The sequence below is a fragment of the Larimichthys crocea genome, chromosome X (assembly GCF_000972845.2).
Source record: "Larimichthys crocea isolate SSNF chromosome X, L_crocea_2.0, whole genome shotgun sequence".
NCBI classification, from domain to species: Eukaryota; Metazoa; Chordata; class Actinopteri; family Sciaenidae; genus Larimichthys; species Larimichthys crocea.
The window spans coordinates 8393509-8407988 of record NC_040020.1 but is presented as its reverse complement, the minus strand read 5'-3'; the positions used below and the strand labels follow the sequence as shown (position 1 = coordinate 8407988).

Here is a 14480-nt window from a genome sequence, read left to right as displayed (position 1 = left end):
AAGACTTAAATCATTTGAATTATCAGCGAGTTCTGTGTTGTTCTTGGTTTGTGGCCTTCAGTGAATGACAGACTTCCTTTCCTTGAACTAGCAGTTTGTATTTGTGACTCTTTGTTTCCAATAAAAGCTTTAGAAAACAGTGAAGCAGTTTTATTCATGTTTGAACTCTCCACACGTGATCACGTGTTTTTGAAAACACAGATACGAACTCACATTAATACATTTATTCAGATTTATTTGAATTTTTCATACAGATGGAATGAAAGTGCAGCTCCTGGAGGAAATCTGATTACTTTGATCGACGAATCAGAACTTTAATACTGAACGTTCAGAATGAGAATCAGATCCACTGACCAATGACTCAAGAGCAAAGACAAAGTTCAGAAGCTGCATCTCTGCAAAGGTTTTTTGATTAAACACCAAAGTGCAGTTTACAGACAGAGTGACGATAACAGTTACCAACTTGCACATTTGATGGTAAAGCTTTTTAGCTTTTAATTGCATGATTTACATTCATGCAAATTTAATAACTTCTGGTGGCACGTTCCAGTTTTGATAGACTGATCGATTGTAACCTTTGGAACACTATTAGCAGTAACATTATATTATAGTATTCACACTTTTTCACCAGTCTTCAGGAGTTTGTGGGCGGTCCTTAAAGGGTGGCTCGATGACACGCTGAGGCCGACAGAGATAAAAATGAATTCATCTCAGCTCAGAGTTTCAAAACGCAGAGACAGTGGCAGCATTTATTTCTCCAACACTACCGCGACCTCCAACATCGTCTACACGCCCAGCATCCTCGTTAGTGATGTGTGCCACGTCCTGCCTCGCCACGTCTCATTGGAAGGCAGCGTTCTCACCTTTGGCGTGCGGGATCAGGTGAACCTGACCGTGACCTCCCTCCACACGTCCTGTCAAGACTGCGTGGTGATGCGCTTTGAAGGCAAGTCAAAGAAACTCCAGCGTTTGATCCTGTTCGGCAGGAGGAGGGAGGTGGAGGAGGAGGAGATGGAGGAGTTCAGGGCTCAGGTGGAGTGTTTGAATGTGCCTCCACCTTTTGTGATGGATCCTAAAAAGGAGCCGAGTGACACGGCACTGAGGATCACTGTGGGTCACACTGTGTAAAGTCTTTTTCTCACCTCACAGTGACTTTATGAACATTTCAAGACTCCCATGACGTATTGAGGACGATCATCTCTCAGCAGCCGTGGAGTCCATTAAAAATCTAAATTGAGAATCATGGCGTCAGACTTGGAGGTGCTGACCCTTTAATTCAGTCCAGTTTCATGTATATAGCTCATAGTGATCATAATAGATCATACGTCGTATTTGCTGAAAAGAAAGATATTGAACAGTGTGGATGTGTCGACACATCAATATCTTTCTTTCATGTGCCATTTTCTAATAAATAAGTGGGCATGTAGCTTTAATCAGCGCCTCTCCACACAGGGAAGAACAGAAAGTTCTGAATGTTTCAGCAGAATAAAAATAAGTCCATTACCTGAAGTGACATGTGCATGTGTTATCATGAACTACAAGTGAGTACTGTCTGCAGTGTTTCTGTGTAAACACTGCAGGTAAAGAGATGTGGAGACTTTGGATTCCCCCAGAACATTTTGCAGCTAATGAGACAAACAAAAGACTTGTTGCACAATAGTGGAATCCACGTAGATAAGGGGTCGTGTTGAAATCCTGAAATCTGGAGCATAAAGATGGACCGGCTCTGTAATGCAGCTTCACTCTGGGTGAGAAGAAGCAGCTGAAGACTTGATCATTTCTTCATTTCAACATGTTTGCCGTGTGCGCCGTCGCCTTCCTCTGCTTTGTGTCTGCGGCCCGCTCAGCTCCTCTGGCCTGTGAGAAGCTGCTCCAGCCTCTGGATCAACTGGACCCTCATCATTTGGACGGCACATGGGCTTTAGTTGCAGGCAGCCTCAACCACCAACCGTCCATGGAGGCCCTGAAACTAAGAGACAGCATCACTATGTACTTCTCCAACAATACTTATACCCAAATCAACCGCTTTGCTGATCAGTGCCAGTACCTGCGCTACAACATCTCAGTAGAAGGCGGCGCCTTCACCTTCGACGTGGGGAATCGCTTCAACCTCACGGGGGCTTTCCTCTACACGTCCTGTCCGGACTGTGTCGTGATGCAGTGGGACGTAAAGTCAAAACGGAGGGAGTCTCTGGACTTGTACCTGCTGAGCAGGAGGAGGGAGGTGGAGCAGAACGAGATGCAGGAGTTCAAGGATCAGCTGAAGTGCCATCAGCTGCCGACGCCCGTCCTGATGGATCCTACCAAGGAGCTTTGTCCAGAAGAAGAGAGCCGGACGGCAGCTCAGACTGAGGAGGAGGCAGCAGAACAAAAGTCATGAGGGACGTCAGCACATCGTATTCAGTGTGGAACAATCTGATATCACAGCTTCAGATTCCAACAATGATTCAGTGCTGAAATTCAGAATCATCGTTTTTGTTGAGGTTGCATATTCAAGGCCAGATAACAAAACTCTGACACTGAATGATTATTTTTTGTTGATTCAATGTTGGTCTGTTATCTGTCTCACATTCCTTATATTATATATCTGAATATCGTGACTCTGACTGTGAAGCTCTTTGAGACAAATGTGTTACTTGAATAAACTGTCTGCGTTTTACGACTCTGTTGACTGATCACTGAGTATTGTTAAGAGCTGATGAGCAGAGCGGGAAACACGACCCGGTCCAACTCCTTTCAGTTCAAAATGTTCACATCATTTTACAGAAACAATCAGATTTCTCAGTCGTCTTTGAAGTTTCAGTGTTTTCACGTCGTCACATTTTGTTTCTTTTTTGGAAACTAGCTCAGTGAGCTCATAGATTTCTGTCATTTTAATAATAAAGTCACATCGTTGCCCAGATATAAGAGGACAAGATTAAAGCGTGCAGCGATATAATAACCCACTTATCCCTCTGCTGCATTCTTCACTCGCTCACATGCGTGTGTTGCTCACTAATTGGATTACTACTATAGATTTTCAAATCCACAACAATAGGAGGGAAAGCCTGGAGCGCATGTGTCGGTGGATGTTTACTGGCGTGCAAATGTGGGCGTGCACAGAGGGTGTTAGTGTGCACGGGGGGAGGAGATCCAGGCAGGAGGCTGCAAGAGCTGCGAGCAGAGAGATCAGTGACCTGAAACAAGACAAGTGTGTGTTCTGAAAAATGCCTTTTGGAGAGAATCTCAAAGCATTTTGTTAACAGGTATGTGCAGCTGTAACTGTTCCACTGTTCTTTGCTTTTGTTGAACTTCCTGAATAGTCACTACAACAGAAACAAGTCTGCAGAGAGCAGCTGTCCCCGGTGCTGCTTTGTGTCTGCATACATTGAAACAGAACTCGTGCTAATTAGAGATGAAGTTGCATTTATTTAAATTCATCTGCATTTTTGTCAAGTGCCGTCAGATCTTAAACCACAGACCCCCCCCCTAAAAAAAAGAATGAAGGTGCAGGTTCATGTAAAGGCCTGTCGATGTATTTTTAATGATGATCACCATCTCGCTTGTTCTTTTGATAAAGTGAGCCCCCTTTGTAGATAATGAGCAAAACATAAGTCTGTTATGTAACACAGTTTTTAATCCGCAATCTCTTGCAACCTTTACTTTACCCAGCGAGAGACAGAGCTGGAGAAGAAGCTCTCGTTAAATTCTTGTTTTATCTGAGCATCGTGTGGAATCTGATAAAACAGCATGTCATGTTGGATACATGATGTCTTTAGTTAGTTTTTCTTTTGTTAACAGTGTAACCTCACAAACAGGAAGAGAAATAACAACTGAAATGTAAAAAAAACAAAGTTATTCGGATCCTTTCATATGACAGGTTGACCATAATTAGATATTTATACAGTCCCTCTCTTCATGTAATATTTTGTATAGTTTGTAGCAATTCTTCTTTCTAAAAGATCTTGGCTTTGTAACTTAGATTCAAATTGCTTGATTGAGCTTTAAATAAAATATTTAATATTATATATAATATATTTAATTGTATGAATCATCTGTGGACGCGTTTTTCATGATATTTACAGGTTTACATTCAAAAACATTTGGAACTACACTGTGAATATCTTTCTATATTTGCCATTTTTATACTGTTTATATCTTTTTATAGTTTCCATATTTTTCTTAGATGTCTTTAAACTTGTATATTTTTATATTTTATATTTCATGTTTACTGCTGTTTGATATCTGTATGTCCTGCACATATGGCAGCGCTGACAATAAAGTTGACTTGACTTGATGTTAGTCCACAAACTTCCAACATGTGGAGAACAGAAAAAACAACATTATGTTTACACTGAATGTAAATGAGAGGATTGTTTTCATGCTGCCGTGCTGCAGGATTATTAAGTGACTTGACTTTGTAAGCAAAGATCACACTGAGACAAAGACCTGGAGTATTCACGCTCTGCTTCACATTCAGACTTCAGATTGAGTCAACACTCAGTCAATGAGTCAACTGTCAATGAGTGACATGTTATGCCACCGACGTGAGACATTAAGAACAAATTCTTATTTACAATGACTTGTAGGTGAGAGGAGGAGAAGCAAGCGAGAACATCGAACAGATAAATGTGACAAATTTCAGTCGTGACTGGAAACACAGCAGAGCATTTAGTCAGGCCTGCAGTCTGATCACAGCATGATAGTGTTGATAGATGACTGAAACAGCATGGTGAATATCCAGGAAGAGTTTAAATCAGCATCAACCAGCGTATGTTAGTGTCAGAGAGGGACAGTGGTGTTCTGAAGTGTTCCTTTGCAAGCCAGACTATAATTTCTATCCTCACAGTCAGACAGATGAAGTCATTTGGCAGCAGATGTTTCTGTGAGTGAGTCAACATGTGGTTAATTGTACAACAGAGCCAGATGTAGTTTACCTGAATACACACTGGTCAAAGTCTTCTCTGGCTGTGTGTGTGTGTGTGTGTGTGTGTGTGTGTGTGTGTGTGTGTGTGTGTGTGTGTGTGTGTGAGCCAGTCGGACAGCAGACAGGGTTCGTTTCATAACGGGCACTGAATGAAGTGAGTCCACGTTAACGAGCTGTTTGTTCATTTATGATTCTTCAAGAAGAGATTAATCCAAACTACAGTCAGGAGATGAACGTCTGTAACCGGCTCATAGAAAGAGACTTCATGCCAGTTTTTTTTTTGTGCTTTTTATATTTCCAGTCCTCGCATCTTGAATTAGAATAAAAAGCTGTTTGATCTAGAAATATGTAAATATGTTTTACAGTGTTCATATCATCTCAGTCACAGGTGAAGCACACATGCTGCTGGATGGCTCCATTGTTGATGGTAAACAGTGTCTGTCAGCTCTGACTCACCGTCCTCGTCCTAATTCTCCCACATTAGTCCACGCTGTTGTGCCTTATTGCCTGAATACGATAAACATGAAGGCGTCAACTGGAACCAAAACGATCCACAAAGAACCTTTTAGAAACGGTTTCAATGCTACATTTACATTCAGTCATTTAGCTGTCGCGTTTATCCAAAGAGACTTACAGAGAAGGGAAGCAAACAGGGCACAGGGCGATAAGAAAGGGTTAGTGCAGGACAGATAAAAAGGACAGATGTGTCATATCCAGCTGTTGGTAGTGTTGTAGAGGAGGTCCTCTCTGAAGAGCTGGAGGTTTTTGTGAAGGTAGAGAGGGACGCCCCTGATCTGTAGGAACTGGTAGGACGTTCCACAACGGGGAACAATAGACAGAAAAGTTTGGATTGTCCTGAGTGTACAGGTGGCAGAGCCAAGAGGAGGTAACATATGTCTGTATGAGGATGTTAAAGAACCAGAGACTGCTTTGTAGTTTAATGCGAGCTGCTACAGGTCGACAGAGGAGCTCGATGAGCAGCCCACATTAAACATGTGACCTTTTGGGTTGGTTGTAGAGCAGGCGGGCCGCCACGTTCTGGATCATCTGAAGGTTTCACTGTGCAGGCTGGAGGCCCGTCAGGAGGAAGGTACAGTGATCTAGTCTGTTGACGTTGTGTATAGTAGGTTTGGCTGGGAGAACGGTGAAGGTACGTGTACGTCTCTGAAAGATTTTTTTTTAGGAAATTAATTAAATTAAAATAATGAAACTGAAAATAAACTGAGATACTAAGACAAGATGTTTGTCTCAATATCAGCCTGTGACAGCAGAATAGTAAGTGGAGGTTAAATGAGTGGGATGAGTGCAGATCATTAGGAGCAGATTTGTACTAAATTAGCTCTGGTTCCGTTCATGATCAACATCTTCACAGTCAACGTTAAACGACCTCATATTAAAGTAATAAATCAGCTTCTGCTGCCGTATTTTACCGTCTGTTACGGCGAGTCTGATATTTTTGAAGTGATTTAAGTCATTTTAAGTTTCTATCAATCAGGAATTTGTTGCATTTCTGTCTGTTCCATCAGACATCATCGGTTCTGGACTTCCTGTTTTTTCATATTTCATTTGTGAAACCGTGATGGGAAGTTTTGTTCTTATGGACCAAAATATTTTGTAATTAATTGAGAAAATAATTATTTGCAACCATCATTTCGTGCCATTACCCACCAGCAAAAAACCTTTAGTAGTTCAAAGAACCACACACAGTTTGCCAAGAACCAGGTCCAGGATAAAGAGGCTCTTTGTAGAACCTTTAAAGAACCATTATCTTCCAGTGCGTACGTGCTCTGCCATCATTATTGTTACAGTGTTCGTTGTGCCGTGTCATGCTGTCAGTCCTTATTATCTCCACACGAAGGAGGGAAATGTTCTGTAACTATCCATCCATCGTATCTGTCCATCTGTCCTAATTAATCAGACTGCTGTGATCTATATTCCCCTTAATGATCACAGCGCTGGAGTCCAGCCACAGTGGCTTGGCAAGAATCAGTGTGGAAGGGTGTGTGTGTGTGTGTGTGTGTGTGTGTGTGTGTGTGTGTGTGTGTGTAAGAGAAGGCAGTTGATACACGGCAAGTTTGAAATAGCAAACAGAGACAGAATGTGTATTAGAAAGAGATATTAGAGGGGCTGCACTCCCCTTTAGCCAGCATACCCTGCGGACAATCCCTATTGTTATTTCAGAGTGTGTGTGTGTGTGTGTGTGTGTGTGTGTGTGTGTGTGTGTGTGTGGTACTGAGCCATTCTCCAGCCTGTAAGCTGATTAAAGAAAGATGTGTTCAGCAGAAAACTTTATACGCTGCACAGTAGAGAGGCTACTACCTCACAGCCAAAGCCAAGCACGAGCATGCCGTACAATAACAGAGGCACACAAACACACACACACACACACACACACACACACACACACACAGAGAGAGGACACAAATACACATCTATTTGTGCTGCTCTAATCTTTCACCACACGATTCTTTGAATGATGAATACACAAACTCAAAGAATAAACATCAGACAGTGTCGTAAGCTTTTCGATTCAAATTATTTCTATAGCTCCAAATCATAACACAAGTTATCTGACTCTTTGCATACAGAGCAGGTCTACACCGTGCTCTTTATAATATTATTTACAGAGACCCAACAGTTCCCACCATGAGCAACACTCGGTGACAGTGGTGAGGAAAAACTTCCTTCAAGAGGCAGAAACCTCGAGCAGAACCCGGATCACTGTGGACGACTATAATTATAACTCAAACACATCCCTCCATTTTCCATAGCTGCTTATCCTCATCATGGTTACGTTACATAAAGACAAACAACATTCACACCTATGAGCAGTAGTAGTATGTGCGCCCTCGGCATACTGGTCTGCATCCAGAACCAGAACTGCCAGTCGTCTGAACCAGACACAGAAATGATTGTTTGTGTTCAGCTTCAGTTCTTTTCTGTGAGCTGTCAGGCTGCAGCACATGTCGGATGATGCATGCAGAAAACAGTAGTTAGCATTTCAAACTGATTGCACAGTAAATGTCACAGTAAACACGGTGTGGTGATTCATATTACAGCAAGTCATTTCATCTGCGCTGGAATAACCACACGTAAAACTGTTGTTGATCTGTTAATTACTCTGTTGTTCCCCTCTCCGCTCTCACCCAGACTGACTGACTGACTGTTTGGCTGGAGGCCGAACATCCTGACCGGTTTTTACATCAGCAGACCCGTCTCCATGGCAACAAAACCTGCAGCCTGGCAGGAACCAGGTCCTGTCAACTCATCAGACGGGCGGGTCAATGAGCGCCGGGCACGAGGTGAAGTGGATGCAATCATCAGCTGCGACTCAAAAAGGGCTCCCAGAGCAGAACCCGAGGAGGACGTGGACGTCCAGGAGCCTGAAACTCTGGCAGAGAACCAACAAACACCCTCAGGAAGAAGCCACAGAGCTGACGCAGCCAAATTAGAAGATCAGGAATCAACGAGGATTAATCTTAGCGCCCCGAGGGAGACACGAGAGACGGTGACAGAACTAGAACAAGTTGCCCAACTTGCAGCGTTAAAGACTCGAGAAGAATCTGTCGATCTCTACGACAGCTCTCCACCTCCCTTCAGCGCTTCATCAACGGAAGAATTTTCAGAGAAAGGCGGCTTCTGCTGCCTGGAGTGGATCAGTGACGCCGAGGTCATCTCAGAAGGCCTCACGTCCCCTGACGGACGCAACCGTCAAGAGCTCACCGAGCCAATCCACAGAGAGGAGATGACGGGAGATAATACGACGACAGAGGAGGACGTTACACCGCTGAACGCCTCACCAGCTGCAGCTGCTGGATTCAATCCAACCCATCCTTCTCCCTCTGACAGCTCAGATGACGTGTACACTCTGAGCTCGCCTCCTTTTGCTGATGAAAGTGAGGAAGAAGAGGAAGTGAGCACTGATGTCATGTCTTCTCAGCAGCAGTGTTGCGAGCCTCTCCATTCGCCTGCAGTTCCCTCATCCAGACAGCAGAAGGAGCTGTTGACCCAGAGCCAATGTGAATTTGACCCCGAGGGAGCAAAGCAGGAAGCTGCACAACAGGTGCTCGGCCAGCACTCTCCACCTGTGTCGACCGTTGCCATGGAGCCGTCCAATCAGGGCGGGGCAGCTTCTCAAGGCTGTGGTTGTGTTTTAGCTGTGAGAGAGAGGCAGAGCAGGGCGGGGGGAAGGACGCAGGAAGAAAGCCAGCAAACAGGTGGAGAGGGAGGGCAGAGAGAGGGTGGACTGAAGAGGAACAAGGCGGCTGGGCAGCAGCACGGAGGGGAATACTCAGAAACTGTCCAAATCCTTCCACTGGAGACAGAAGAAGACAGATCAGTGTCTTCTGAAGACAGCAGGATGGAGGGGGACTCGTGTGATGACAACCAGAGTGACAGCGGAGTTTCAGCAGACTTCTCCCCATGCAGCACGTTGGAGGCTAACACCACCATCTCCACAGGCTCTGGACCCAAAGAGACTCCCATTGAGAGGGAAATCCGACGGGCTGTAGAGCGGGAACACAGCCTGAGAAGAGCCAGGGGTCTTCCAAATCCACCCAAATCACCAGAGTATGTAGAGATCCCTCTGAGGAAGAGTGTCCTCAACCAGTCTGTACCTGAGAGGCTGAGTCAGGGCAAAGACAGGCAGCTTGCAGGCAAGAAAATGCAGCATGAGATCTACGAGGAGATCCAGCGGGAGCAGGATCTGGTCAGGCTTGGGAAGATTCCAGGTTTCTATGACAAAGGCTCCGTACGGCTACTCAAAGAGAAGAAAGAGCTTTTTGAGGCTTTTCAGAAACCCGATGACTCAACATTGCCTTTGTCACCCAGGAGTAAGCTCACGTCCTGGTCTTCTGCCGGTGCCATGTCAACCATAGAGAACCAGGAGGACATCTCATCACCGGTGTCCATCTTAGGAGGCTCATATGAGGGGAAGACTCCCACACAAAACCCTCGAGACTTCTCAGAGACGAACGGCTGTCAGATCATGATCATAGAGAATAATCTGAGTGTCCCGGGAACGAAGCTCCACCGCCCAGAACCAGAGGCAGAGCCCGTCACTGTAGTGGACTCTGGAGGCCCTAACATTTCATCACCCAGGACAGGAGGGCATGGTTGGATTGAAGGGAGAGAGCAGGAGAGGGAGGAGGAGGAAGAGGCAGAGGTGAGACCCAAGCAGAACCCCTTTTTCAAGCTGCGCCCTTCAACCAACGTAGTTAAAGTGGAGCAGGAGATCCGGGAGGCCGAAGAGAGGGAGAGGGAGCTCAAGAAGCAGAGGATGAGTCTGTACGGGGGCATGGGGAGAGGAGGAGGACGGGGACAAGCCAACGTCAAAGGAAAGAGTCCCACGTCTTCTCCTTCAATGAATGGACTCGCTGTTCCTGACTCACCTGGCTCGTCATACAGGAGAATAACCGGACCTCCAGCAGGTGAGTGCAGCGCAGCGTATAACTGATTCTTCCTGTTGTGCCCACAGACAATGTGTTTGTGTGTTTGGTCGCTTGTGTGTGTGTGTGTGATTTTTCTGTCTGTGGTGAGATGATGAAAACTCCCTGAAACAGCCCAGCGAGCACATTCATTTATTTTTTCTCATGGTCAGTGGAAAAACCTCAAACAGCAATCGAGAAACCACCGTTATCCGACCACGAGAAAACAAGATTCTCCAACTCCACGATGAATAAAGCGTCCAGTCTGTCAGGTTAATTGCAAAAGTGGAGATGAGTCATAGCTCGACACTTTATTGTGTCAGCAAGAAAAGGAGCGCGATGGAAGAGTCCAATTTTCGAACGCAGTTTAAATGCAGCGTTCAGAAAGTGCATGCAACTTGTTTTTTTAGTTTGTGTGCTGATCTGGAGTCAGTGTGGAGACGAACAACGACAAAAGCAAACTAGAACACTGTGCTGCCTCTTGGCTGCAATCGTACGACTTAAGTGATTACAGGGTTTGTTATTTTATAATTTATATTATAAGTAGATTCAAATATCCAAATGTGTAGGGAAGTAATGAATAAACTAGAGTTTAAATACAGAGCTGAAAGGTGTATAAAAGCTAAAAGACTCTTGGCTTGGGAACAAAAGGTTGCCGGTTCAAATCCAGCACGGACTGCAGTACGGATTGTGGACTGGTAGCTGAAGAGGTGGCAGTTCACATCCTGGGCACTGCTGAGGTATTTCAGACCTGTGAGGGTAAAATGTGGGTGAAGAAAGAAAATAAGTTCCCCACTGAGCGGATAAATACATTTAATTCAAGGCTTCAGGGTTTTTTTTATTGTCATATACATGCATGAAACGAAACGAGTACTCCAGCGACATACACACAATAGTCTAAAATTAATAACCATTAAAAACTTCTAGAATAAATAGTAATAATAAATAAATTGACTTCATCAGTCTGACAGCCTCTGTGTTATTAAAGTCTTATTTTAAATAGAGACAGTAGAAAAAACTAGATGATGTGATGCAGTGCTACAATAAAAAACTAAATGTACATATGACCTGAAATAGAAATAGTTAATAAAAGGAAGTTGAGCAAACTGAACTTTGAATTGCTTCAAACATCATCAGCCTTTGTATAATGGAGTCAGTCTGTTCAGTGAAAAGTTCTTTTGAATGATCGAGTGCTGTTTGTGTTTCGTTGGCAGCAGCGGTTGCCAGCATGTTTTTTTGTTGTATGAATGAAATGAAAGTGTCACAGCTGAGTGACAAACTGACCGGGGTGTGCCACGACAATGACCCGTGACTCAGTGATGAACAATCACATATTGTTTCATGCACAATCAGTAACATAACCTTTTCTTTTATAGCCCCTCATTACCCGTGCCTGAGTTTCCTTTCTGTTTCGCGGCGTGCATGTTCAGACTGCGTTGCTCTCTCTCCGCCTCCTCGGCTGCCTCACCATGTTCTCTCTTATTCGATTCGAGCAGGCTTTATTGCTCACAGTGTGGAGGCACAAACACAATCACAGGAACATCTTTGCCTCATTACTGCCTTGTTCTTGCTCACCCTGCCCTCAGCCACTCTTGATTTTCTTCTCTCTCTCTCTCTCTCTCTCGTAGTACGACAGTCGGTTGGCAAGTTAGGCATGTGGCCCCCGGCCCAGGCTGAGGAGGGGAAGATTAACCAGCCAGAGGTGAGTCAGCGGAGCCAGACGCCTACTGCAATAAAGTTGTAAAGATGTTACAATTTCTTTTATACCCCTGCTTGCTGAATTTGACCATGTGGAACATCAGCAGGCCTCTCAGCGACATTTATTTTGTGTTTTCTTTGCTCCATAAATGAAGAAACCAACAAACGCTGAGCACAGCTCAGGAAAATGTAGGCAAATCACCTTCCCAAGTGTCCCTGAATGCAGCTAAGACAATATCAGGTTCCACTGACATAAAGAGAGTTCACATATGAACTGCAACGTCGCTTCAGGGCGTTCAATTAGTCTCTGAGCAGCATGAATATGAACGCATGTTTAAAACAGTGCTGGATTGTAAAGGCTCCGATGCAGAGGGAGGCTCTTGGGGGAGGATGTTAGCATCTCTTTTGCACCAAATATGGGCCACAAACATCTGATAACACACTGAACACACAGTAAGGAGCTTATCTGTGCAGATAAGGGAAGAAGGCAAACATCCCCTGAGACAAGAGAGGAGGGAGCGTCTGTGCAGCGGGCTGGTGCAGTCGATAGCAGAGCAAAGTGGAAAGTCAATCGTAAATCTCTGTGATTTCCGTTACCTGCCTTGCATCTCTTTGAAACGGCGCTGTCTCTGATCAGAGTCGAGCAGCTTCAGCTTTAATTCAGTTTGGCGTTGATGTGCCGGGTCTTAGCTGCAGCAGCTGAGTTTGATGGTAGCATTAGTGCTCTCTGCTCTCTGCACAGACCTGGATCCTGATTACAGCTCGGGAATAAACAGAAGGATTGCAGGAGGAAAATTGGCCTCAGTTGTTTGACTGAGTCGAAGTGAACATGGCCCCGGATCACAGTCGCATTAACCTCCCTCTGACTAACACGACTAATGATGCTCATCCAAAGACAGAAGTCCTCCAGAGGAAATATTTCCTTTTTTATCTTCTCTTTTTTTCCCGTGTTGGCGTATTGGTCTCCTCCTCCTCCTCCTCCTCCTGCTCCTCCTGCTCCCACACATCTGATGTTTCCACTCTTTTATTCTCTCTTTTCTTTCCATCTAAACTTTCGGACTCCCTCGCTCTTTTTACCTCACGATCACCTCTTCTTCTTCTTTTTCACCAGAGTCCCCGGACACCCCGACAGAAAAACCCGCTGGTGCTACGCTGGGAGTCAGGCCTGATCAACGGACACCATGAGGAAGACGACTGAGGAGACGATGACAGAGCGAGGACGTGGAGGAGGAGGCGAGGAAGGCTGAACGAGGCCTGTAGGGGTTTTTTAAGGCAGATTGTCAAATGAAAAGGAGAGCAGTGTAAAGGAAGAGGAGGAACGAGAGAATGTGAAGCAAGAAAGAGGTCAGCGATTGAGGCTACAAAGGGGGTCAGGAGGATTGGGAGCAAGGAAAAGGAGTTGTCTGAAAAACACTTTGTTCCTCTGCAGAGGAGGACGAGGAGGAGGAGGAGGAGGAGGAGGAGGACGAGGAGGACGAGGAGGAGGAGGAGGAGGGACACCTATTAGTGGATAAGCACTTGGCCTGTTTCTGGTGCTGGAAGACTCTGAGACTAATGAATGTAAAAACGACTGGAGAGAGAAAGATGCAGATTTATGGAGAAACCTTAATGAACTTCTTTGATATCGGACCTTTGGAATAAAAACGTTTTTATTTGTATCAACAGAACCTGATGAAGAAACAGCTGTGTCAGCCACAGTCTCACACTGAGTTACTAGTTTATCACACCTGTATAATTTAATATAATCCCAGGCAATAAAGCCATAAATACCTCAGCAGAGGTCAGGCTGCTCGGGTTTTATTGTGTCAGAGAGAGTTGCTGATTGAACTTTGCGGTCAGGTCGTAATCGACCGTATTATCATAGAACCGGTGTCTAATATGGACTTCATTTACATATATGAAGGGACAGAGAGTTATAAACACCTCTACACTACAGCTGTAACAAATGAGCAGCTTCACAGTGTGCTGAATTGTTCCTAATAAACTGGTAACTCAGTCTACATCTGTCCAACTCTTAAAACCAACTTTTGTACCATGAAATAATAATAATAATGATTTTAAATAATGCTGATGCTACACTGACGTCTGTTCTCACACTGTGTAACGCCTTACAGCAACTTTCCACCTCAGCTCTCTGAGATTCACAGAGTTTCCTGATGGACGATCAGCTAAAGTGCTGTGAACTGTAGCTGCTGTTAGCTGCTGTTAGCTCAGTTTGTTAGTCGTGCTGCCTGCACTGTGAGCTCAGAGTGTTAGTGTTTGTACCACAGAAGTTTTGGACCAACGGGGAGAAGAAGAGGTTTACAGGCCTGAGGCATGAGGGAATGTTGACGGGAAGCAGAGCCAGTGTCATGCCAGAACTGGAGCTGGGCTCAGCAGCTTCTATGGACATGATGGCAGAGGAGAAGAGAGTGAAGAGGACGCTGACGGAGGAAGCTATGAAGAGAAAA

General features: G+C 44.8%; 1 protein-coding gene across 1 annotated transcript; it reads left to right on the top strand.

The window, feature by feature from the left end:
• The first annotated feature begins 2756 nt into the window (after positions 1-2756).
• misp3 (MISP family member 3) lies at positions 2757-13439 on the top strand. Its single transcript, XM_019269229.2, has 4 exons — positions 2757-3245; positions 8057-10335; positions 11961-12034; positions 13142-13439. The coding sequence occupies exons 2-4, from the start codon at positions 8127-8129 to the stop codon at positions 13226-13228; spliced, it is 2370 nt and encodes a 789-aa protein (XP_019124774.2). The 5' UTR covers positions 2757-3245; positions 8057-8126; the 3' UTR covers positions 13229-13439.
• Positions 13440-14480: the final 1041 nt, after the last annotated feature.

Coding starts and splice junctions, on each gene's coding strand:
- misp3 (XM_019269229.2), top strand. CDS start 8,127: ATGGCAACAAAACCTGCAGCCTGGCAGGAACCAGGTCCTGTCAACTCA. Junction 10,336..11,960: donor AATAACCGGACCTCCAGCAG/GTGAGTGCAGCG, acceptor TCTCTCTCGTAG/TACGACAGTCGGTTGGCAAG. Junction 12,035..13,141: donor GGAAGATTAACCAGCCAGAG/GTGAGTCAGCGG, acceptor CTTTTTCACCAG/AGTCCCCGGACACCCCGACA.